The 24241-nt window shown below is 50.6% G+C and overlaps 8 protein-coding genes across 8 annotated transcripts; 4 read left to right on the top strand and 4 right to left on the bottom strand.

Annotated features, from left to right (window-relative positions):
* Window positions 1-31: 31 nt before the first annotated feature.
* On the bottom strand, window positions 32-2392 carry V2A60_002549 (PPN1 endopolyphosphatase family protein; the record flags this gene model as incomplete). The annotated part of the gene is made up of 5 exons (XM_083253898.1): window positions 32-1383; window positions 1446-1654; window positions 1726-2033; window positions 2088-2174; window positions 2225-2392. 5 exons carry the CDS (start codon window positions 2390-2392, stop codon window positions 32-34), a joined length of 2124 nt encoding a protein of 707 aa, XP_083110024.1.
* An 872-nt stretch (window positions 2393-3264) lies between these two features.
* Window positions 3265-4539, bottom strand: V2A60_002548 (cell wall mannoprotein 1 family protein; the record flags this gene model as incomplete). Its single annotated transcript, XM_083253897.1, has 1 exon — window positions 3265-4539. One exon carries the CDS (start codon window positions 4537-4539, stop codon window positions 3265-3267), a length of 1275 nt encoding a protein of 424 aa, XP_083110023.1.
* Window positions 4540-6811: 2272 nt separating this feature from the next.
* Window positions 6812-7342, top strand: V2A60_002547 (cell wall mannoprotein 1 family protein; the record flags this gene model as incomplete). Its single annotated transcript, XM_083253896.1, has 1 exon — window positions 6812-7342. One exon carries the CDS (start codon window positions 6812-6814, stop codon window positions 7340-7342), a length of 531 nt encoding a protein of 176 aa, XP_083110022.1.
* Window positions 7343-8243: 901 nt separating this feature from the next.
* Window positions 8244-9853, bottom strand: V2A60_002546 (OSTA/TMEM184 family protein; the record flags this gene model as incomplete). The annotated part of the gene is made up of 4 exons (XM_083253895.1): window positions 8244-9134; window positions 9192-9447; window positions 9568-9715; window positions 9793-9853. 4 exons carry the CDS (start codon window positions 9851-9853, stop codon window positions 8244-8246), a joined length of 1356 nt encoding a protein of 451 aa, XP_083110021.1.
* Window positions 9854-13894: 4041 nt separating this feature from the next.
* Window positions 13895-16028, top strand: V2A60_002545 (S53 family peptidase; the record flags this gene model as incomplete). Its single annotated transcript, XM_083253894.1, has 4 exons — window positions 13895-14100; window positions 14158-14645; window positions 14723-15222; window positions 15282-16028. 4 exons carry the CDS (start codon window positions 13895-13897, stop codon window positions 16026-16028), a joined length of 1941 nt encoding a protein of 646 aa, XP_083110020.1.
* A 624-nt stretch (window positions 16029-16652) lies between these two features.
* On the bottom strand, window positions 16653-18031 carry V2A60_002544 (FAD-dependent oxidoreductase; the record flags this gene model as incomplete). The annotated part of the gene is made up of 3 exons (XM_083253893.1): window positions 16653-16942; window positions 17006-17808; window positions 17871-18031. The coding sequence occupies 3 exons, from the start codon at window positions 18029-18031 to the stop codon at window positions 16653-16655; spliced, it is 1254 nt and encodes a 417-aa protein (XP_083110019.1).
* Window positions 18032-19275: 1244 nt separating this feature from the next.
* V2A60_002543 (NAD(P)-dependent alcohol dehydrogenase) lies at window positions 19276-20277 on the top strand (the record flags this gene model as incomplete). Its single annotated transcript, XM_083253892.1, has 1 exon — window positions 19276-20277. One exon carries the CDS (start codon window positions 19276-19278, stop codon window positions 20275-20277), a length of 1002 nt encoding a protein of 333 aa, XP_083110018.1.
* Window positions 20278-22326: 2049 nt separating this feature from the next.
* On the top strand, window positions 22327-23430 carry V2A60_002542 (uncharacterized protein; the record flags this gene model as incomplete). Its single annotated transcript, XM_083253891.1, has 1 exon — window positions 22327-23430. The coding sequence occupies one exon, from the start codon at window positions 22327-22329 to the stop codon at window positions 23428-23430; it is 1104 nt and encodes a 367-aa protein (XP_083110017.1).
* Window positions 23431-24241: the final 811 nt, after the last annotated feature.

Raw genomic sequence — 24241 nt, 5'->3', positions numbered from 1 at the left:
TTATACCATCTGACTTGGAAGTGTGATTTTCTTAGTTCACAACAATTGTCACGGCCAATGTGGCTACAATGGAAAGGGCTACTGAAATCTGTAATGTGACAGCTGATGACTTGGAGGGGCTTGTTGCAGTGGGCGAAGCGGCGCCGCTGCTTTCACCACTCGTGGAAGAGCCACGCTTTTCGCAGGCCTCACCAGCGTCCCTAGAACGCTGCGAAAACGCTGATCGCGCTCGAACTGGAGACTCGAACTGCTTCCAGGGCTTGATAACCGCACCATTGGAGATAAATCTTGCTTGAAGATCTTCAAGAAAATCTTGACGCGAGGCGAGCAGACGCAGCACATCTGCCATGACAGGGCGATCACATTGAGCACGCTTCGGTCGCTCCGAGCCTGCGTCACGCTTGCCAAATGTCGCGCCAGGCTTGATTTTGAAGCAATTGTCTTGACTGCGACCGGCACGGAGCTGGCAGATTTCTTCATCCTTGCAATCTCCGTCACATTTCTTCTTGAGCCAGCCGCGGCTCTTGCGAGATACGTACTCGTCGAAGAGAGTCGTGTTGCTTTCAAAAGCTGTTGTGACATTGTGCCAAAAAGAGGGAGTCAGTTCTGCCTCGACCGAGATTGGAGGCGAGAGCAGCGAGCCATATGACTCCTTGGCAGAGTAGTATTTCTTCCATACTGGACCGGATTTTTGAAACTCTGGATCTTCCATATCGGCCATATACGTAACAGCGTCGATAATAGAAAACGTGTCAGGGTCAACGTCGTATACGCGGAAGGCGGGCATACCAGAGGTTGGTACAAGGGATGGGCAAATGTAGGACATCGCTGTAGCATGCCGCGAGTCGCGCTTCGAATAATCCGAATAGCTGACTTCGAAATGATCGTCGTGTGTATGGCCGAAGAACAACGCTCGAATAGTAGTTGAGTAGCGCTGGACAATTTGGTCAAAGTAGTTGGCTTGATCGTTCAGGGCGTCAGGAGTACCCATAGGCATGTGTCCAATGATGTACACATTTTCACCAGCCTTCTCTGCCTTGTCGAGCTCCTTTACCAGCCATTCCAGCTGACCATTCGGATCCTGTAGCATATGCGGTTGATACAAGGCAAAGTTGAATCGATAGTACATGTTGGTGTTTAGAGAGATGACACGCAAGTTGCCATTTGGGTATTTGGTAGAGTAAGCACCAATGTCCAGTACCTCTTGCTTCGCAGTGTCTCCAATCCACCGTGCCCATTTTTTCGCGACCGCATCATACACCCATTGAGATGCATTTCCCACCGATTCGGGCTCGAAAATGTTGACAGGATGCACTTCGTGGTTGCCGATTGTGCCATACACGAGCTTGAAGCTGTTGTTCATTTTGTTGTACGCGTCGTCAACTAAGCGGCTTTAGTTAGCAGGTTTCCCGCGAGCTGGTCATTCATGTGTAAAGGTAGCTTACTTTCGTTTAAATTGTACGCCTTGCTAGTATTTGATAGCATGTGGTCGACAATATCCCCAGTGAAAATGGAAAACGCTTGATCGGGAAACATTTTCTCGATAGCATTATACATGCTTAACTCCAAGGATTCAGGCACGCCACAGTTGTGGTCGCCATAGGGGCCGGCAGGTGATGTCACATTACCCGGCTTCGCATTTTCTGAGGGGTTGCTGGTTCACAAATCTTAGACGACATGACCTTGAAAAAAGATAGCAAAGGAGCGGATGCATTCATCACGTACCGGCAGCAAATTGCCTTCTTGCATTCAGTACTGGCGCCCACCACGTACAGCGGATCGACATGAATGTCGCTGTAGTGAACGACTTTCAGAGGCTTCTTCCTACTAGGTGCAGGGGCCGCTGCATCGCAAAATGGCTTAGACGGAAACGGAACTTCCCATTCGGTCACTTTTGGATAGTCGCAAACACCGAGAAACGTTATGCAGAACTGAATAGCCGCCGTGGAGTTGGGTTCAATGTTTCGCGCCAGCTGGGCGAGTGCGGGGACTTCGCGCTCGACGGTACCGGCGCAAAATTCCTCATCGTAAGACTAACACACAGTCAGAGTGGCTTAATTTTGTAAAACAAGGGGTGAAGAGTTTACGGTGCTGGCCAGACATAGTGTCTTTCCGACCGATATGAGCGGCTCGTCGCTGCCCTGAACTAGCCCCTTGATAACACTGATAAGATTCTGTGACTGGTCAGATGGTGCCTTGCATGAGTACTAGAACCGCAACCAACCTGGCAAGATTCACAGGTTTTGAGCTCAAACAAATCTCTCGTCTCTATAGCCCAAGTGCCTGACTCCAGAGACCTCTGGAGCATCGCATGCTTACTGGGTTGTTGGGCCTCCACCAAAAATATGGATTCAAAGAGGGCACTGAGAGCCAAAGAATGTAGGAGACGCATGGCGGGCATCGGGGTATATCCAGCTGGCGGAAATACCTAGGGAGCAAATCCAGAAGAAGAACAATCAACACCAGCTTTGCAAAGGGGAAAAGTGTCGAGTTGAAGTATGAAATGGTAAATTGCACATTTACACCGTTGGACTGACCACACGAAGAGGGCTCATATTTGGCAGAGGCCACGGACCGCGCGCCCATACGAGCAACTTCCCTTTCCTTCTGTCCATTCTTACCTGCTGCGCAACGCGACTGTGGGGAAACAATAGGGTGGCAGCGGTGACTCTGTCAACGCTAGAGAGATTGAGAGGTCAGACGGGTACAACAGTGCGACACTGGTAGCCGGTACCTGACTACCCTTGTCTATACTCCGCATTTTGCTCTCAATCTTAAGGTAGCACCACAGTTATTCGCCCCAGCGATTGGTAGCGGATGCCGCCCAGCGCGCCCCGTGTGGGCAAGCGGAGACAATCTCGTACGGCTCTGGCCTAATTCTGCCTGGCAACGGCATGAGTGGGCAACAATGGAGCAAGTTGTCAAGACCGACTAGGCATGCGGCTGAATCGGACACCAATGAGCCAAATTCATCTGTCTAGGAGAGCGAATACCAGAGTATAGCGCTACGTTGAGAGGCTCTTCATACTCCGAGGGCCTTTGGGGTTAGTGCCACTTTCCGGAAAATAGCTGATAGAATGCATACATAATACACCTCGGAAAAAAAAGGGCGACAATTGATGTCAGCACATGGCACCAGATTAGATAAAAATATGTATTAGAAAGTAAAAGTAATACTAGATCGTACATTTGCTCGTTACAGAGGCATCATCCAAAGAGACAAAGCTGAAAGACCGTACTAGCCATGAAAGTGAAGAGACCCTGTTACATGACAAGGGCAGCGATGGCAAGAGCCAGGGCACCGGCCGGAGCCATGACATTGCCACCATTGGCCACGACGGGAGGAGCGTTACCACCGCTGCCAGAGCCGGAGCCAGAGCCGGAGCCAGAGCCGGAGCCAGAGCCGGAACCAGAACCAGAACCAGAACCAGAACCAGAACCAGAACCAGAACCAGAGCCAGAGCCAGAGCCAGAGCCAGAGCCGGAGCCAGAGCCAGAGCCGGAGCCAGAGCCAGAGCCAGAGCCGGAGCCGCCACCATTACCATTACCATTACCATTACCATTGCCATTGCCATTGCCATTGCCATTGCCGTTACCGTTACCGTTACCGTTACCGTTACCATTGCCGCCGCCAGGGCAAGTCTTGCAGCCACCGCCGCCGCCGCCGACAGTGGTGGTAATGGTGGTGGGGGTTGTACAGATGGTAGTGACTGTGACACCGCCACCATGGGAGGTAGTAGTAGTGCCGTTGTTCCAGCGAGAGCTAGTGGTAACACTGGTCGTGGTAGTACCAGTGGTTGTAGTACCGGTGGTTGTAGTACCGGTGGTTGTAGTACCAGTGGTTGTAGTGCCAGTGGTTGTAGTACCAGTGCCCGTAGTACCAGTCCCAGAGGTAGTTGTACCAGTGTTAGAAGTGGTACCGGTGGAAGAAGTGACACTGCTAGAGGAAGTGGTGACGGAGGTGGTGATAGAAGTGGTGGTGGAAGTGGTTGTTGAGGTAGTGGTAGGAGGATTGGCATCTTTGCAGTCCTTGTATGCTGCAATAGCCTGGTTAAGAGACTGGACGATGAGGCCGCTGATAGCAGCTGCCCCCTCACGATCTGCTGGGTTGACACGCCCGGTAATGGTGTCAATCAGGGCATTCGACTTCGCCGCTATTTCAGCAGACTGCTCTTGAACCTTGGAACAAAGACTGTTCTGCTCAACGACTGGCTTCTGCTTGGTTAGAGTTGCCACTAAAGTCTGAGAATCTGTGTAGAGAGCATAGACAGGGGTGCTCAGATTGGCAACATCGTCAGTGGTCAGATCTGCGCCAGGGGTCGCATTGATCTGCTGCTGGCTCTTGACAACGTTGGCCACCAAAGCGTTGGCAGCATCAGTGACGGGCTTGATATCACCATTGAAGCTTGCGGCGGCGGCGTTCAGAGCAACAGTGTCCTTATCGGACTGCTCGATAGCAGCGACGATGGTATCAAACAGCGAAGCTGCAGCTGAGCCGCCAACGAAGCCGGCCACAGCAATAGTCTTGGAGAACTTCATTATTTTTGAGTATGGAGTGAACGAGAGACGGTTCAAGCAAGATAAAGAGTGGAAATGTCGAGTTGGTTGCTGAAACAAAGATTATTCCACCAGCTGAGGAAGAGCGGGTTGGGCCAGCTTTATTAGAACGACTCTTTTTGCGGCGCGATTCCTGTCAATAACTCACAAGCTACCGAGGCGAAGAAAAGGCGGCACCTAGAGACTTCCAACGCTGCCTCGCCGCCTCGCCGTACTGACAGGAAAGGATCAGGCTGTAAGTAGTGGGAAATGAGTTATTGGGCTCAGGAATACGAGAACGCTCTGCTGCATGACCAGGAAATTGGCAACCACCATTCCAGACTAATAAGCCACAGTAGTATAGGTGGTGTTGACCGTTGGCCCAATGAAGTGTCGCCCAGGGTCGGAAATGCCAACCTCTTTTGGCAATGACCGACAAAGCCCACACTACCCGCTCTCCATCTTTCGGACTGAAGAACAATCAATACGCGGGGTAAAAGCTGGGCCCGGGTTGAAGTGCAAAATCAACAGATCTGCTCCGCCTCCGATCAAAGCCCTGGGCAATACAGGTCAAATGGATGACCCCTTCTTTTACCATTGTATTCGAAATCCTGACAGAATCTTGATATCTCTGGCTTTGGAAATACACTGCTCTGTCCATTTCCACCATGATAGCCCAAGCATCTTAGGGGCTGAAATGTCGTTCAATGCAGGTTGCAAGCCATTAAGCCATTGAAATGTTAGACCGAGTCGCCGAGTAAAAATAGTCCTAATGCAAGACTAGCTATACGGAACCACCCACAAACCAACTTTGGAGGCGTGCAAGACAACGCCACCACCCCGTGAATGGCTACGTTCTTCCTTAGTTCAACAGTGACGAGGAGTTCGCCCATCCTGTTTTCCTCCGCATGCCACGCCGTTCCTCTGTTTCCCCAGTCGATTGCCTCCTTGCCTCCTTTCTGTCACAGTGCTAGCTCTTACCTCTTTATTGGACCCATGGTGGCGCGTTCACTATTGACGCCACTGCCTTCCCCGGTGCAGCAAACGGACTGTATTCGGCCGCCGTCGCCACATTGAGACATGTCACTGGCAGCCAGGCTAGCCCTATTTGCTTTGGTGGCCGCTATGTGTGGCTCGCATTTTCGTTGAACAAGCGAGGCCCAGAGTCGGCCGTAGGAAGCGGTTGCCTCCGTGTGTGAAGCGGAACATGAAAACAAGGCCGCGCTCCATTTCTGGGTAGGAGGCTATGCAGCTCATCAATTGTTCGGTCCACCACAAACCTTGCCGAACATAGTCGCGTCATTGATGGCCTGTTTCTTATTGTCTGTGCACATGGTGTACCTGCGCAGCCGTGCTCCGCCATGGATGTAGTCTGGGGTAAATGCGTCAAGTAACCTTGCGCTCAAAGCCGGGAGCGCGCAAGGTACTGGCTGCGCGATTAGCTATTGTACTACCTCCCTCTTTGGATTGCCGAGCTCGCACGACCTCGTGCTATGCAGATACCGCGGCCGGCACTACATTGTATAAAAATTTTGGACTGGACGGTATACTCCCCCGCGTAATTGTAGTTATTTTGAATCGGCCGTTACCTGAAGAGAAGTGAGAATGTGAGCTGTTAGCAGCGCTTCGGAACACTCCAGGCCAACCCTTGGACATGTATGTATTGAACCGATCTGTCACTGGTAATGAAACACACAGATGAGAAACTGGTAGAGCATGTAAAACTCAAGCGAGGTACTTCGTCTCCATGCATTGCGATGATGTCGGCAGTTTGGGCCAGATACTTCAACCATGCCCCTCCCCCGCGGGCACCCCTCATGCACCCCGAAGAGCCGAGTGGCATCTATACAGTCGAATTAATATAGTTGTCCAATCATATACGATTCAGAGTTACGTTTCATTCCATTCCTAGACTGAGGTCCGCTGGCGCTGACCCTAACTGGTGCAGTCCCGATAGCTAGCCCTCCGTTGTAGAGCGTGAAGCAATATGCGGGGTAATGTCAGCAATTATTTACTCATAACAACCTCATTTAGCTGTTGCTAGTGAGTGTTTTTGTGGCTTGTAAAGACTAGAATGGGAGAGCTGAGCCTCGGGAGCACATGGGAATGAGGCTCACGAGGTATACCAAGCAACGATATACCTCTGAATAGATATAAAACCCTCTTGGTTCACTCTGCAGACCTGCTTCTCTCTCGAACAACATACAATAATCTTTGCCAAATCAACTTCATACAGTATCGTTGAAACTTCTCTCTACTGCCAAACTCCTTTATCATGAAGTTCTCTTCTCACATTGCCATTGCCTGCCTCAGCGCTGGCGCGCTTGCCAATGTTGCTCCTCGGGCACTTTCGGACTTCCAGACGGTTCTTACCACTGTACAGACCGATGTTGATAATCTCGACTCGGCTATCAATGCCTTCACCGGAAACACTGGCCCAGTCCAGTCTGCTGCCACCGTTTTGGTGAGCGACATCAACAGCGGCAACAGCCATCTCTCCGGCCAGCCTGTCCTCAATCTCGCCGACACTTTCACACTGAACCAGCAGGTCAATACTTTCAAGGCACATGCTAAGACCCTCGTCAATGACATCAAGGCCAAGCGTCCTACGGTCATTCAGACTGGAAACTGCGCCCTTGTTCGCAGCAACATTGACTCCATCAATACTGCAGCTAGTGCTCTCATTCAAACTATTGTTTCGAAGGCCGATCCTGCAGCCAAAAACATTGCTCAGAATCAGGCAAAAGAAATCCAGGCAACCCTTGATGATGGAAAGGCTTATTACACGGTTGCGAACTGCCCCTAAATGTTGGAGCTTCTTGTGCATAAGTATAATGCCAGGAGGCCATCGACCATCCTTGTCAGAGGGCTATTTTGACAGTATATGCATTTTCAAGCGATTACTCCTCGGTAGCTTAAACAAGATATAGTTTCCCCCCTACATTTCTCTACTCTACTGTGAAGATGCTACACCCTGCCTTGAGAGAAAAGGCTCTTTGCGATTCTACTCCGATTTAAACGGGCCGCTTTATTTCAGCAAATCTATATAGTGTATCTATGGTAAGTGAATCTCGTAACCCATCTCTAAATTTAAATACACAGCGTAGTATCATGGCACTTTGAGCCTGCTAAACATCGATAACATCGGCGTCTGAAATATATCTCATCACATGACCGAGGAAAAGGTGAATTTTCTGATCAAGTAATGGAGTGTGAAAATACTATAGATTTGATATGATCTATGCTGGGGTAAGCCTACAAATCTGGTCGTTACCAACCATAAATTCTAAGCGATATCATGTCGGGCTATGTAACTTCGGCTTGTGGATAAACGAATGCACAGAGCTTGAATACGTAGAAACCGTAGCCTTGAAATAGTTTATGAAGTGGAGATATAATAATCGGAGAGGACGAGATCGCGTGAAATCTTATTCTAGGCCCAATCTTCCGACCCTCCATGGCCTACACTTGAAATGTACAAAGCACCATCACGTCTGCGCAACGGCGAGCTTGTCATTGAGTTTTGTTGGCAATGGTGCCCTTGTTCACACGCAGCATGGAATGGCAGACAGCAAAGCATTAAATAGGACTGTGAATTACTGTCTGTCTATTGCTAGGAAGTAGCTAGAAAAAGCCTAGAAACCAAAAATAACGCTTACAATCTAAATGAAATACAGGCATGAAATCAAAGCAACACAGTTATTCGCTTATCGTCGTTGGTTCATGGGGTATGACTCGTGATACTCGTTGTAGGAGTTGCCACGGGTGTGGTCGTAGCCACGGCCGTTCTGGCGGCCGTAGCTATTATTGTAGCCATTGCGAGCGTTCCGACCGGGGCCAAACTGATTGAATGCATCACGGGCAAGACCAGCAGGGCCACGGGCCTGGCTACCATAGTTGTTGTTGTTGTTGTATTGAGCCTGGGGCTGCTGGTAGCCTGGACCTGTAGCATACGGCTTGCTACCACTGTCGTTGCGGTTGAACTTGGAGGAGGCATAGTCGCGAGCTCCAACAGCGAAAGCGGCAAAGGTGGCCTTGATGACATCGAATGGGTTCAACATGCTGAAAAAAGCACGGATTCCAAGTACGCCGCCTTGGTAAGAGGTAGGAGCCCATGTCTGATTCTCGCCACGCTCAGCGCCACGAGCGACAAGAGACTCGAGCTTATAGGGGCCAACAGGGTAAGCCCAGAAGACAACGAAAGAGATGGGGACCATTTCTAGGCAACTCAGAAGCGAAGGAATACCATAGTGCAAGTCGGCATAGGTGAGAGTGTCTGTTTCTTTGAGAACGTGTGTGCTCTGAAGAATCCAAAACAGAATTTGCTGTAGGAACGCAAGACCGACAACAAGCTTAATGGCAATGAGCTTGGTCATGGGCTTGAGATTGGGCATGTGCGTCTTGAGCTGGACTGCAACCAAAAGTACTGCGGCAATGGCCATACCAGATGAGAGAGTGGTGGCGATGCCGAGCCACAGTTTGGCAAAGTTCGTCTTACTCTCAAACTGGCAGTAGACGCCGGCTACTTGAGTGATGATTGTTGCGATAGCGACACCGAGGGCAATGACCGGGTACTGGAAGATCATGAAGCAGCGTTGCTGTGAAAATATGTTAGCCGGCCATTCTCGGCATCAAATTCGCCAGGAATAGCTTACAGCGAACCACTGGACACCATCCTGAACAACACCGCCCTCAGCCTTCTTGTCCTTGATCTCAATCTGGGAAAAGAATCCATCGCGACCCTCATTGTGGGGAGAGATGTATTCGCAAAGGAGCATGAAGTACGAAGCAAGGCAGAGTGCTTGGATTAGTTCGAGGATGGGATCGAGGTAAACTTGAGCTTGCGGGAAGCAGATACAGAGGAGGTTGACAATGGCGTAGAGCGGAACCAGCGAAATGACTCTCATAACCCTGCGCAGCGAGAGAAAAAAAAACTCAATGTCAGCACGAGTTGAAACACGTTTTCAGGGGCTATTTTAGCGCTCATAGAGCTATTGCTGGGCCTTGGAGAGTCATAGAGAGTCTGCTTACTTGACCTGCTGACGGGGCACTGATAGGTGAGTCGCGTGGCGCCACATGTGAATGAAGCTGACCAGACAGGCTAGCGCTGTGCAAGCACCTGCCAGTATTCGGTTGAATTCTTGGAACGTAAGACCGGCGACAAAGGTTTTGTTGGCACCTGTTGAAATTTTTTAGAAACTCAGTTGCTGCGATCAACTCGCGCTTAGTTGTCGCTGTTATTGGGTGCGGCCTTACGGTGAGTGAGGTTGTGCGTGGGGCACTGATCGCCATCGTCGTCGTCGCCAATACCGAACATTGTGAAGGTCGTTGCAGGTCGGAGGAAAGGTGAGGGAAGCCTGTGTGTCGAACCAAGAAGCTGATTCAGTTCTTTGTCGTCAGAGTGAACACGGTATAGGAAAGCAAAAGCAATAGACAACCTGGCAATGAGCCCGCGGCGACCACTGTCTCTTATATCTTGCTTATACCAACGGTAAATCTATCCCAATTGGGCAAGCAGGACGTTGCGACAAGCGGGCCTCGAGACTTTGACTGAACAGGACCCTGCCATGGCCACGCCAGCCCGGCCCTCAACGTCAGCCTTTGCGGTCGCCGGTTCCACTTGTGAGATTTGACTTGCGCCCGCTCTCGCCCAATCGAACCCAAACAGGACGTGCTTTTCTTATGACGGCGGCAGATCGGTCCATTGGGGGCATTCTTTGCCGAATTTGGCTCTACGCTTCGCCATTCTTCGCAACAGACAGGATGTCGTTCACCTGTGCAATGCTTCTAACCCTCTACCTGTAATCCAAATCGTGACGGGAAGTTACGGCGGAAATAAAGGTCAAGGTGCACGACTTTGAAGCCCGAACGAGGGGGCAGGGAAACCTTGCGACAATAGAAGTGTTACATCCAATGCAAGGGAAAATTTTAATGATTGCGCAAGCCTTTCTGAATCCCGCTCCGACTGCGCCCAATTGTGACCCACCACTGAGACCGATCCACGCGATTCGGAAGTGCATCTCCAGACTTCGTTCCCGTTTAAAGTGGCCTCTGCTTCTTTCCTAACAAATGGGGGGACTTAGCGCTCTGGTAGAGCATGGGGCGGGATTCAGTAAACGTCTTTGAACATGTCCAGAGCACACACATACGTATGCGGCCTATCTAGACTACCCCGAGAATGGACAGTGAGGAATTTGCCAACCTTGGCCATCCGCCGAGTTTTGTACGCCTTTAATTCAATCGTTAGCCAAAATCCTTCGTCGCTGTCACCCAAGATAGGGGTGAGTCTGGTTGCACGCTGGGTTACAGCCTTGTGCGGGACTACCTACCCAGAGCGGCCATCAACTCGTGCACCCAGCCAACCAGCCAATAACGCAAATATCCAGCGAGACGAAATGTGATGCACGCAAGGCCACGCTATGAAGGCTAAGCCTTGTTTTTTGCTTAATGGCCCACCCTTGGCCTTTGACAACCACAGTGCACAGCCCGGCGACTTGCCGGCAGCCGGGCATCCTTACATACGTGGCGCACGTGAATTCCGGTTCCCCAAACCACGAATCCCGACTCTGATTTGTTTCCTGAAAACGCCTACACCGGGCTGCCTCCCGCAAATCCAAGACTGCTCTGTCGTCGTAATGCTTCAGTCGCGACTAGGTCGTTCATGACTAGGGCCTCCCATTGGGCCGAAATCAACCTGGCGAGGCGCACTTCTCTCTCGAGCTAGTGATCGTGATACAGCAGCTCGAGAGTCGGCGACCATGGCCCGGACAGCGGTCGATTGCCTATATGAGAATTAGCCATGCTAGTCGCATGACCAAGCTGCGCGATGGTCCAAATCAGCCCTGTGGCCCACTGCTAATACAGCGCGGTGGCCATCCACGAGGTGTTTTCTCGATCAAATCTTCTAACTTGCCCCCTTCTCTTATCCGGGCCCACTGCTCGTCAAAAGTAGTCTGCAGTCAGTCTCTGTATTATTCAGGCACAAATCTGCGTGGCCAGGTGGCAGTACCGTCGATCAGTGCCACGCCCAATCTCCAGCCGGCCCGGCACCAGAGCTATCAGAGAGGCTATCATGGCTCAAACGAGCTGACAAGAAATAATGCCGGTCTCAGGCTGCGAGACACGGCTGCTAGAGAATGCCTGATTGTGGCAGTTCCATTTCGGAGCTTTGTGCCCTCTATCACCGTTTACATGTATTTAGGTCACTGGCGCTACGACCCAGCGACGGACGGGCTACCCAATCACTGATTATGATCCTTTACAGCACCCTTGTCATCGATAGCTTATATGCTACCCTATAGACGTAACCGTGTTCGGCGATTGCGTTGAGTACTGCCGGTCAACAACTCCACGAACGGTTGCCAAACGGCAAATGTAGAGCCCGAGTAGCGGTTGCCTTCCTGGCCTCTCATAAATATGACGCTGCTGTAGTGACCCTGAGGTACTTCGAATAATCTGCATTCGCCCGGAATCCCGTTTATCGCAATTGCCAAACGTAGCGAAACTTGGATATTATTGAACAGCCTGACTTGAGCCCAGCGACTAGTTAGTGAACCACTAATCATGTACAAACCAATAAGTATCAGTAGACCCATGTTTAGTAGCCTGCTTCGCCCTACCGGGTACATTCCTAGTTTCAGTACTTGATCGCAAGCATGGGGTAGGCCAAGATGGTCTGGAGATTGCTGGTGACAGATGATCACAGGCTAAGTAAATTGTAGTACGACCGCCATCAAAATCTCGAAGAAAGCAAACGGGGAGTGCCGGCAGCAGTAGGCTAGTAGACCACAATAATGGTTGTAAATAAGAGTCGGGCAGTACGGTCAAAGCTGATGAAACTTATTATTGTCCCACACTGTGGTGAAATAATTTCGTACCTCTTGCAATCGAAACGCCTGAAGTAAGACCTGGATTAGGCAAATCCTATTACACTCTATTAGAAGATTCTGAAACTCAACCACGCAGATGCCACATGACGGCGACACGCAACAAGCTCTTTTTTCAACGAAGAAGGTCACACCCTACATCAAGGCACGAGATCTACTTGGAAGTACAACTGGCGTCTTGGCAACCGAGCTTATGTCCGGTCGCGATTCCGCAGAAAGGCACCAGCTCGGTAAAGAAAAAGCCACCAACCCCACAGCTAGCACGCAACCTACTGAGTAGACCGTGAAATCTTGGAGCTTCCGGTCGTACATGTGTCGGGCACATGGCGACGATGACGAAGATTGGGAGTCCTCATCATTCTCATTGCAATATCACAAGAAGGCTTGGTGGTCTAGCTGACTCCAATCGCAGCCCGTCGCAGTTCTCGGTGCCAAATACTCAAAGATCTGTTGTAGCAGTGAGCTACGCGCGGATCAGGTTCTGAGTATCGTCGAGAAGTAGAGAGCCACACCACGATCCGCTTTTCCACACACCACTGCATCTGTGCATAGTGCATGGGTTCTGGAGCTCAGCCCGGCCTTGACGGCACGAAGTCTGTTCATCTTGCAAACTTACGCCATACGAGGTGCATCGTCACCTTCCCAGAGGGGCAAGTCTCAACCAAGTGTGGCGGGCGCACATGCACATTGGCGGGTGAGCTGACTTACTAGTGTCCCGACGGTTCCTTGCTACTGGTAGCTTCTAACCTGTGCCGAGAGTCGACAATATTCAACACACCATACTACGGATGGAAACCGGGGTACTGCCGCTGCCCTGGGCGATCGCATCTCTTGGTAAACAGCCACAATATTTAGTCAGGAGAGCACAGCAATGTCGTTTTGTATACGGCAACACTCTTTGCGTACTATTCCGAGCTCGGGGAGGCACTTGGTACCCTGCAACGCCAACCTTGCCCTTTCGTCCTTCTGACTGTCGCTGCATCTGACTGCAGAAGGCTGGTCACCTGTCCGGTGAGAATCGACAATCCTTTGCGTGGGTGGAGCTATAGCTCGGCGGCCGATTCGAATCAACATCGTACTTAAGTAACCACTCCCTTTAACTGTATTGCCAAATACCTCACCAACTGGTGTGGTACCCGCCTTTTGGACCTGCGCAGCAACAAGACAGCTTTGGCCCTTTTGCTAGCGCTGTTTCTCACCTTCCTAAACCAATGGATAAGTTGCAGCTCAAGCGGAGCCCATACGCCTCGGACCTCAAATCGGTTATCAAGACCATGTAGTTTGAGAGCGCTGATGGGTGTTCCCGAGGAAAATCTCCATGAGTACCGTGGTCAGCCAGGAACTGGGGCATTAGGCTGTGCCGAAAGCTGGTTGCAGGGGACGAGTATATATGCCAAGGTGTCGCCAGCTGCACCCATTCGCTTTCTAGTCTTATGATTGCTATCGTCGGTGAAGATCATCCCCTTACTATCATGAAGTCTACTTTCCTCATCGCCAGCTTGGCTGCCGGTGCTATCGCGCTCCCCTCGGACATTCATACCGTCCACCAGCGACGTAGTCCGATGCAGAATGCTCGTTTCGAGAGGCGCTCGACTGTTAATGCCGATACCAAGATCCCATTCCAAATTGCTCTGAAGCAGAATCAGCTTCAGCAAGCGGAGGATCAACTTTACGATATGCAAGTTTTGGCAGTCCAATCTGACGTCAACTACGACTAACAAGCTTTCTATCACAGATCTGACCCGTTCTCGCCCAACTACGGCAAACACCTGTCGAAGGAAGATGTCGTGAAGATGTTTGCTGCCGATGACCAAAGCATAGAAACGATAAAGCAGTGGCTGATTAGCCATGGTATTTCTGAGAAGAACATTCACGTCAACCCCACCAAGACATGGATCACTGTTGATACCACAGCTGGTCTCGTGGAGAAGGCTCTGAAGACGAGATATCACATCTATCGCAGTAGAGCCTCTGGTCAAGATCACATTGGCTCCGAAGAGTACAGCCTACCTAACAGTCTTCTCGATATTGTCGACTATGTCCGCCCTGGTCCATCCTTGACCAAAGTCACTGTCCGCGATGGAAAGCCGGCAAAGGCTCCTGCAGCCATTCACGAACCAGTCCGCAAGCTGAGCCAGGATGAACTCAGGGATCTTGAGAATGCCATCAAGTCAGGACCCAGTGGTAGTGGCGATTCTCATGATGCTGCAAACTCCACTCTTCGTAGGTCCCCCGCCCTCCCCTTTGGACAGGTCTTGATTGACTCGAGTACGATAAATGTTAACGCAAATGTCTCTTAGCCCCGTACCTTCAAATTTGCAGCAATTATGTCACCCCTGATTGCATCGCCTACCTATACAAGATCCCCAAAGCCGAAGGAACCAATAGCACCAATCGTCTCGGTATCTATGAGTCACTTGGCGATGTCTATTCCCAAGAAGACCTAGATCTCTTCTACAAAAACGCGGCTCCGTACATTCCTGCCGGAACCGGCCCTCAGCTGGACCTGATCAACGGCGCCACTGCCCCCAACAGCCCTGATAAAGCTGGTGGTGAGTCCCTTTTGGACTTTGACATGGCTTATCCCATCATTTACCCCCAGGGTACCACCCTTTTCCAGGTGAAGGAGGATCAGTACGACAACATATTTGGTGACTTCCTCAGTGCCATTGACAGCGATTACTGCAGCCAAGACCCCTACTGGAACAATCACAAGATGTGTGGCACGTTTGAACCAACAAATGTCGTCTCAATCTCCTATGGTGGCCCCGAAGATCCCACTGATCCCAAAGCTGCTCACGTACGTACTCTTTAACACAAATGTTGCGTGAGAAGTTGCCTGCTGACCTTGACAATTAGCGCCAATGCAACGAATTCATGAAGCTCGGACTCATGGGTATAACCACAGTTGTTGCCAGTGGCGACGCCGGAGTCACCGACCGTGCTGGCTACTGTCTGGGTCCCCACCATGACATCTTCGTTGCCGATGACCTCTGCAGCTGTCCTTACATCACAGCTGTCGGCTCTACCCTCATTCATTCCATTGATAAGCCCGAGTCGGCCACCGAGTCCTTTTCATCAGGCGGCGGCTTCAGCAACATCTTTACCCGCCCCAAGTGGCAGGACAATGTTGTCAGCCACTATTTGCTCCGCCACAACCCTGGATACTTTGCCTACAACACCTCGGAGGGTAACATCCCCGATAACGCGGGTATCTATAATCGTGGTGGACGTGGCTTCCCGGATGTCTCGGCAGTCGGCGACAATGGCGTTGTGGCCGTTGGCGGCAGGATTGGTAGATCCGGGGGTACCTCTATGTCTGCTCCGATTGTTGCTGCAATTCTGAACCGAATCAATGAGAAACGCCTCAGCCTTGGCAAGGGACCGATCGGGTTCGCCAACCCCGCCCTTTACGCAATGGCTCAATACGCGGGAACTTTCAACGATGTCACAATTGGTGATCAGGCGCTAGGCGGCGTTGCCAGCGACCGTGGTTATAGTGCATGTGGTAACAATGGGTTTTCTGCTGTTGAGGGCTGGGACCCCGTTACAGGTCTCGGCACACCTGTTTACGACCAGTGGGAGAAGTTTTTCCTTCAGATCTAAGGATCTTTCAAGTTAAAAATGAGACAGAACAGCACGCCTAATTAAGGTTTAGACCACTTCAATTACCAACAAAATGACCGAAGGATGGTGCTCGCACTTTAATGCGCTGCGATGATGTCTAAGGCCGTACTTCAGGGCCAATACTGGCTTGCTGGCCATGTAGCCTTTTTGTACAATTATTCTAGGTAGGATTAAGTTTCAGCGCAGGTAGAGGACGCTGACTTAGCGATGAAGCATCTTTGTTCATTAAATGCAGTTCTAACGCCATTTTTTGGAGAGGTGGCACAATGGTGAGGTACCAATAATTGCACCAGCCGTAGAAATTGTAGCCGAATACGAAATCGTTCAGAGATTGTGTCATTTGGTGAGAACAGCAACAGAGCCCGCCCGCTGATATTTATCTCTGAGTATCTAGTAGAATAGACAAGTAACGGAAAGAGGTTTTGATCAAACAAGACTAAGATTAGTGACTGATCTGCACACGGCTTTGGGCTGGCTGGAGTCTTGCAGCGAAAGCTGGGGCTGAAGGGACACTTGAGGTGGATAGTTTTGTTTAGAAGAAAACAAGTAAATGACAGAAGCCCAACTTGTCTTGCTGCTATTGAAAGCTTGTATATAGAGTTATCACAGCTTGAGATGTGGAATATTCTGAAGCGAAACTGGCGACTTGGTGGGCGTCGGTATGGCAGGGTGGTTCCAAGCGTAGCGTGGGCCCTCGTGCTGTGCAACTGGCTCATCACCGGCCGCTCGTGAGAGACGTACAGCTTTAACACCCCTAGAAAGCATTTCTGTTTGATAAACGTCGATCTCTCGTTTCCAGAGTTCAAAGTCAGACCCCGCTTCCACAACCTTGATTATAGTGCTGCCAAGGATGAGAGAATCGCGCAAAGCATGCATGCCACCTTCACCACGAACTATATACCTCGGTTAGAATAGAGAATAGACTGACATAGACTTGTCTTGGAAGTAGTACTAACAGGGCGTCATCGAGTGAGCGGCGTCGCCAAGAAGAGTCACTCTGTTGACGGGAAGCTCATCTATTTCAAGGTCTTGAAGTGTCAACGATGGAACGACCATATCAGAAGGTTCCGTTTTGTCCACGATTTCAAGAAAGCGCGAGTTCATTGTTTCAACTTGCCTGCGCGCGAATTTATAAAGCTCTAGTTTGTTGGCTGATGCCGTCCAGTGAGGACGTCTCCTGGCCGCCTCGTCCTTGTAGACGACGCACCAGTAGTAGTTGCCAGAAGCACCATCAGCGGCCACAGAATTAAGGCCAACAAACAGTGAACCCTCTGAGCGGTATCCTGAAATATAGCAACTATTTGCTAGCTCCAGCTGCCGCTCAAAGTCAGCACAGTGAAGTGTGACTTCACCCACTATCAAGGCGAAGGGTAAAGGGTTCAGCGGATCCGGTTTTCCAAGCTTCGAAAAGATACTGCGTCGGACTTTGCTGAATGAACCATCGGCCCCAACCAAGAAATCACCACTAGCAGAGGTACCATCTGTGAAATGCAAGTTCACAGCGAGGTCGTCTTCATCAACAGCTTCAACGGCCTTTCCGTATTCAACGTCAATGTTAGTAGCGAGCCAATCACGTAGACGCTGTCGGTTTGCTCTGATGATATCTTGGCGACTTTCAGCTTGAACCGCGATGCGAGAACTCAGAGAATGACCATCATAAAATGCAATCTCGGCAGGTAGATCCAATGGAAGGAGATGGTCTGTTACTATGGGTGGGGGCATATCGTCGGGAAATGCAGCCACCAGATCCTCAATAATGCTAACAATGTCTTCCATTAGTCATTGCCTCTTCACGATGGTTCAGAAATAAGATATGCATACGTGTGAATGCCGATGGCGTACCCCTGAGCCCGGCTAGCAACAGATTTCTCGAAAATTCGGTACGCAATGCCGTGCTTGCGCAATACCTGTGCTAGAGCTAAGCCGCCCAAGCCAGCTCCCGCGATGAGGATTTGCGGCTTTCGCATGCCGTAGGAGGTCATTGTATACTGGTATTTGCGCGGAACGCGTATAGTTGGTATGTATATTTAGGCTTTTGTAGTAATCGGGACTGTCAACAGTGAATTTGATAAATGATATTGGATAGTTTTCTCGGGCTGACATTTTCTGTTCTACCCTTATATAGTTGAGTTTACTACAATTGTCTTGGGTACGAGGTTTCATAAGCACGGTACTTGCTAGTTACCGTGGTGCCAGCCTCTCTGATGCTTTCACGGATGTGGAAGTAGCGCGAAGGCCGACTGCCACTGATGATGCCCCCCAGTGCAACACCACGGGGTGTGAAAACCCCGTTTTGCAGTGGAACACCACCCTCAGAGGGTTTCTGTGCCTTGAATTCGGGTACATGGGCACACGTCGGCACCGATTAGATTTGATCTCACGCGCAGTCGCGACCGATGACTCGCCGACGGCTAGATAGCGAAGCCGACATTGAGAGTAGACGATATTCCTTTCATCCAAGAGAATCCTCTCAGTAATGGCTTGGTCTCGACACAACAAATTCCACGCCCACGAGCAAGGAGGCATATATCATTACCTTACAACGTAAGATCGCGGAGTATGCTGCGCCTCAACAACTCGTATTCGGTATGTAATATTCTAGATTGTGTCGATAAATCGAGGACCCCAGAGAAACAACTTTAACCGCCCGGAAAAAAAATCATCTGTGAAGCATGTGTTTGTTATGGGCCACTAATACGTAATCCAGCACTGGAACGTCCACTGTTCTTGCCACTGTCAGCGTTCGCTACTGGCAGTAGGCGCGGCACTGTGGCTGTGGCCGTGGTGTTCAGTCCTGACATAGCCTTCAACATGATAGCCTCGTTAGTGTTGGTCAAGCTAGGCTCTGGTCCATGTCGTTGACCCGCTACTCGTAGCCTGGTTTTTGAAGTGTGGAAGCGACTGAAGAGGCTACTAGAGGTGACGTATCGAGGCGAGAGAGAATGAATATCACGGCCGGGAACTACGGCAACAGCAATCACGCTTTGCGCGACAGCGCATCAGGCCCGGGCTGGAACGCTGTAAAATTGTGGGGTTGCATTGCAATGGTTAGAATGAAAGGCACTACTGATAGTTCAAGCTTGCAGTTGAGACGCAGAGCGAGCGCAGATTACAAATAGTCGGCAGCAGGTCGATGACGGAGCATCATCTCTGCATCAACGTATCGGACCAAAACACGCGCCACGGCACTACAGTTCACAGATTTGTTTGCATAATGGCAGAAATCATGAGAGCCTGGCAGGTTATTTCTCCTGGCACCATCGAAACGAAGCTGAAGCTGAACAGCGAGGTTCGTCGGCCGAGGAGCGAGGACCTCAAAGGTCAGGACATTTTGGTCAAGGTCAGGAGCGCTGCACTAAATCCTGCCGATTACAAAGTTGTGGAGCTCGGCTTTGTTGCCAATGCTGTTTTTCGATTTCCAAAGACGCCCGGCATGGACCTCAGCGGCCAGGTCGTCGCCGTCGGCCCCGAGGTGACCGACATCCTGGTGGGCGATCACGTTTTGGGTCGCCTTGATCCATTCAAGTCAACCGGTGCTCTGTCAGAAATGGTCATACTGGAGCGTGATGGCTACGCGAAAATCGAACGCGATGCAGACCTCGACCACGCCGCCGGTCTGGGCACCGCCGCACTAACCGCCTACCAGACCATCAAGCCCTACGTCCAAGCCGGTGACAAGGTGTTTATAAATGGTGGCTCAGGCGGCACTGGCACATTTGGAATACAGGTCGCCAAGCTTCTCGGCTGTCATGTTACCACGACGTGCTCCACAGGCAAAATCGCTCTGTGCGAAGAGCTCGGTGCCGATGAGATCATAGACTACAAGACCACTGATATACTTGAAGTGCTGCAAAAGGCAGGCCCTATTTACAGCGTATTCGTGGACAATGTCGGAGCCGTCGACTTACATCCCAAGTCGTCCGCGTTCCTGCTCCCCACGGCTCCGTTTGTCTCGATTGGCGGCGGCTCGATCGGTCATGTCGCCAACGTGGCATGCGCCATGATTCGGCCGTCGTTTCTGGGCGGTGGAAAGAACAAATTCATCAGCTATCTGACGAAGAACAGCCATGATGATTTGGATCAAATTGGAAAGTGGTATAGTAAGGGAGATCTCAAGTCCGTGATCGATTCTACCTATGAGTTTGACGACGCGCCGGCTGCGTTCAGCCATCTGAAGAAGGGATCTTCGGCAGGCAAGATCATCGTCCACATTGGAGCAAACGCTTGAACAGGCATAATTTTCCTCTAGAAATAGCCTAGTATTCGATACGAAGCGATAGCCATTTTTTCTCTCCACGAATGCCTGTCATCTAGCTAACTGAGTGCTTTGAAGTGACCTTCTGCCCGTCTACAGCCTAGGTTGTAAGCTATTTAGTAGCCAACTACGGAGTAGTAGTTGCTGTGTTGTATTGGCTCGCGCTCGGCTTCGCTGAGGTCCTCGCTTTTTGGAAAAATTTTACATGCCACTATCATCCATCATATATCCAAACTGATCGGTATCAAATCTATGCAGAAACGTAAAATTGTGTCAACGAAGTGGCTAGATTCTGATCTGCTAGAGATCTTCGAATATCCTACTTGCTCGGTCGGCCCAGCGTTGCCCTACCGATATTTTTTCTATCATTTATACGAATCATATGTAGGATGTGGCCATTACTCATGTTACCGCCTCTGGCCCTTCATACACTGAAATTGCCGTATGACTGTGGAGACGGCACTGACGTGAAGATGTCCGCAATTTCATGCATACGAGGGTAGAGGATAAAAGAAGGCATAATTACGGAGATCGCCTTCGGAAAAATGCGTCACGCTATAATCTGATAATGACGGAGATTATAGGACGGTGCATCATTCCTTAGATTATACCAAGGTAGTAGGACCTTTGGACGTGGTAGACTTCATAGAAACCCTTACACGGCCCACCCATGTACTTGACTTTTTTCTGTTTTGGTATTGTTCTAAGTTACATTTTTAGCACCTGCCCGTGTTAAATCTAAGTACTGAGTATACCAGCACTCGTAGGGTCATACGAGGTTAGCGCGATGGGCCTATGGATACAGCATCTCCCGATTCTAAGCGTCGGCGATAATTTTTCTCCTCTGAAAATTAAATCTGTCCATGAGCCTAAAGTTTAGACTCCGATAATGCCAAGTACTGCTTCTATAATATGACGCGACGTTGGCAGAGAGATTACTTCACAGGGCTAGGCATTATAGCATCGAAGTAGCCATTGCAAGAGCGGAACTCGACGAAAGCCGACTCAGCAAGCGAACGACGTACATAGTCTGCGATTCGCCGCCAAATTCCAGTCTCGTGGAGTATATTCTATTAACTATCAGTGTCCCGACCTGGATACTACAACTGTGGTGTGAAATTTCTGGGAGTTATCTTCGCCGACTTCAGCCAGGAATCGATGTTGGGGTTTGGGGTGTGAGCACAGACGTTGAGAGAGCCGTTGAAAGGGAAGAGCGTTAGATGGATAGAAATCGGCCCTTTATCTGCATAGTGAGCCGTCTCGAATTGTCCGCCTAGTTCCAAAGTCGGGACGAAGTTTGTGAACAAAGGTCATGGCTCGATGAACATCACGAGATTACTGGATTGGACAAAAACAATTGCGCTGGAGCATGCTTCGGGTTCCACAGGTTCGGCGCTGTCGTCTGGGCAGCTTCCACATGTAGGACTAGCCAACTACAGTGGAGTAGGCTTCATGTACCAGCGGGAACGCCGACAAGTGTTTCCGTGTTTTGGCCTACGATGTGAGCACGTGGGCGAGGTTGAGAAGCAGCTGTGGCAGTAGGTTCAACCTTGAACAAAAGTCCTTTGAACGGTGCCCTGGACACCACTTCACAGAAGAATTAAGGCATGATTGCGGAGACAAACCCAACACTGCGGCAATATATGTAGGCCAACCAACTATTGATTAACCTGATTGCCAGGAGGCGCTCATGGCTTCCGGCCACGTGCTGCATAGGGAAGGGATCAACCTTCTTGGCAGAATGCGTATGGTTAATAGTTGGGATTTCTCTGGCCTGGCATGCTTGTGGGGATGGTAATCTTGAGCTGGCCCTTGCAAGGCTGGAGTTGCATCCCGCCACTAGTGAGCGAGACTACCTGTCCCTTGTTTGTGTTGTTTTTTTTCCTCGTCCGCTTCGGCCGTTGGAGAAAAAGATCCGTCAGGAATAAGAAGCGGGCGCACCCTGGATAGTTCTTCTGTGATTGTGTTCGCATCCTGCCACTTACCCCCGCGTCCACCATTTGTACAAGGTGCCATTTTATCATGACCAAGCTCTTGACAGCCCTGAGCGTTGCGCTCGCCTCTACCGGCCTCGTCGCCTCAGCGACCCCTGTCGACTCCGTCACTGCCGCCGCAACCAAGCCATGCCTCAAGGGACCTGCTCTACGACACTGGCCGCGCGAGGCTGCCAAGGCGCTCAATGCCATGATTGCTGCCAATGCTCACGACGGTCGCTATGCCGCTTTCGATATGGACAACACAAGCTACCAATTCGATCTCGAGGAGTCGCTGATACCGTACCTCGAGAACAAAGGCGTCCTCACCCGCGATTCAATGGACCCGTCGCTGAAGCTCGTCCCTTTCAAAGACACCCCCGCGCACAACGAAACGCTTTATGGCTACTACCTGCGCCTCTGCGAGATTGATGATGCAGTGTGCTACCCCTTTGCTGCGCAAATCTTCAGTGGCATTCCTCTTCGCCAACTCAAGGTCTACGTCGACGAGCTCATGGCACTCAACGACACTGTCCACACGAGCTACTACGATGGCGACAAGCTGATTAAAGTTGAAGTCAACCCTCCCAAGGTCTTCCGCGGCCAGGTTGAGCTGTACAACAAGCTTATGAACAACGGGATTGAGGTTTATGTCGTCTCCGCTGCGTCCGAGGAGCTGGTCCGCATGGTTGCCTCTGACCCTAAATACGGATACAACGTGAAGCCGGAAAACGTCATCGGCGTGACGACTGCTCTGAAAAATGTCACGAGCAACGAACTAACCGCTGCGCGCAAACAGATCAGCGACGGCACCTATGATGAGCAGGCCAACCTCGATCTGATCATGACTCCTCTGCTCTGGACCCCGGCCACATGGAAGACGGGAAAATGGGCAGCTATTCTCTCCTACATTGACATGTGGAAGAAGCCTATTCTTGTTGGTGGTGATACGCCTGATAGCGACGGTCCCATGCAGTTCCACGGCGTTGATGTCCGCCGCGGCGGTATCCATCTCTGGATCAACCGCAAAGACAAGTATCAAAAACAAATTGATCAGATGAAAGTCGACTTCGCTGCCGAGCAGAAGAAGGAAGGATGGCCGGTGACGGCGGATAAGAATTGGGTTACTGTCAAGCCAGAGGACATCCTGTAAAAGCAACCAAGGCTAACTTCAGCAGCAGAGCTGAAAGCTTGGCCAACATTCTATATATTACGTTTAATGTATATTATTTACCTTTAAACCTTCCTGAGAACGTGAGAAGGAATGATGCCTGTTGCATATTACTTAGCGGATGCTGTCAGTCTGCGTCTATGGCTTACACATAGCCTCCACCACCTATGTCTTTCTGCGTGGGGCGAGTTTCTGTTTGTGTCGGAGCTGCATGCGGCCGAGGATCACGTATAGCTTAAGCTGACTTCAGTTTCAACTCTCACGCAGGATTTGCTTTCCCCGTAATCCGATCAACCTGGAACATGGCTTGACAACTCAGCGCGCCCAAGGGCGTCATGGCGCGCAGCCACTACATGCAGCAGGCTGCCAAGCTGGCCTTCTTCCTCATTGTGCTGTCTGCCGAACCCGTGACGGTAGAATATACCGTTAAATACATTGTATTAGCAATAAAGTGACGAAAAAATTGCATGGGTAATAAAGCCACGGCAAGTTGCCTACTTCGCAGCTAGCCCAGGAAGCTCCGGCGTCGCCCTCCTCCGGCTAGGTTCCAGTCGCCAAATATAAAAAAAATCAAAACGAGACAATTAACAATGAACGCTGTAAGTCGGGCATAGGCGAGCAGAAAGCAACCGCAGAAAGTGAATGTAGACTATAGCATCTACCTGCACGTTGATGTTGAATGAAGAGACCCGTGCGAGCTGTCAAGGAATATGGCCACGCACACCAATTTACTAGTTACGTTGCTGGTCGGCCTTCCGGTCAGAGCCCGATGGCTCATTTCGAGGCATGCGCG

This window comes from Cordyceps javanica, chromosome 2 (assembly GCF_051103115.1).
Source record: "Cordyceps javanica chromosome 2, complete sequence".
In the NCBI taxonomy this organism is placed as follows: domain Eukaryota; kingdom Fungi; phylum Ascomycota; class Sordariomycetes; order Hypocreales; family Cordycipitaceae; genus Cordyceps; species Cordyceps javanica.
This window is presented reverse-complemented; position numbering and strand designations above follow the sequence as displayed.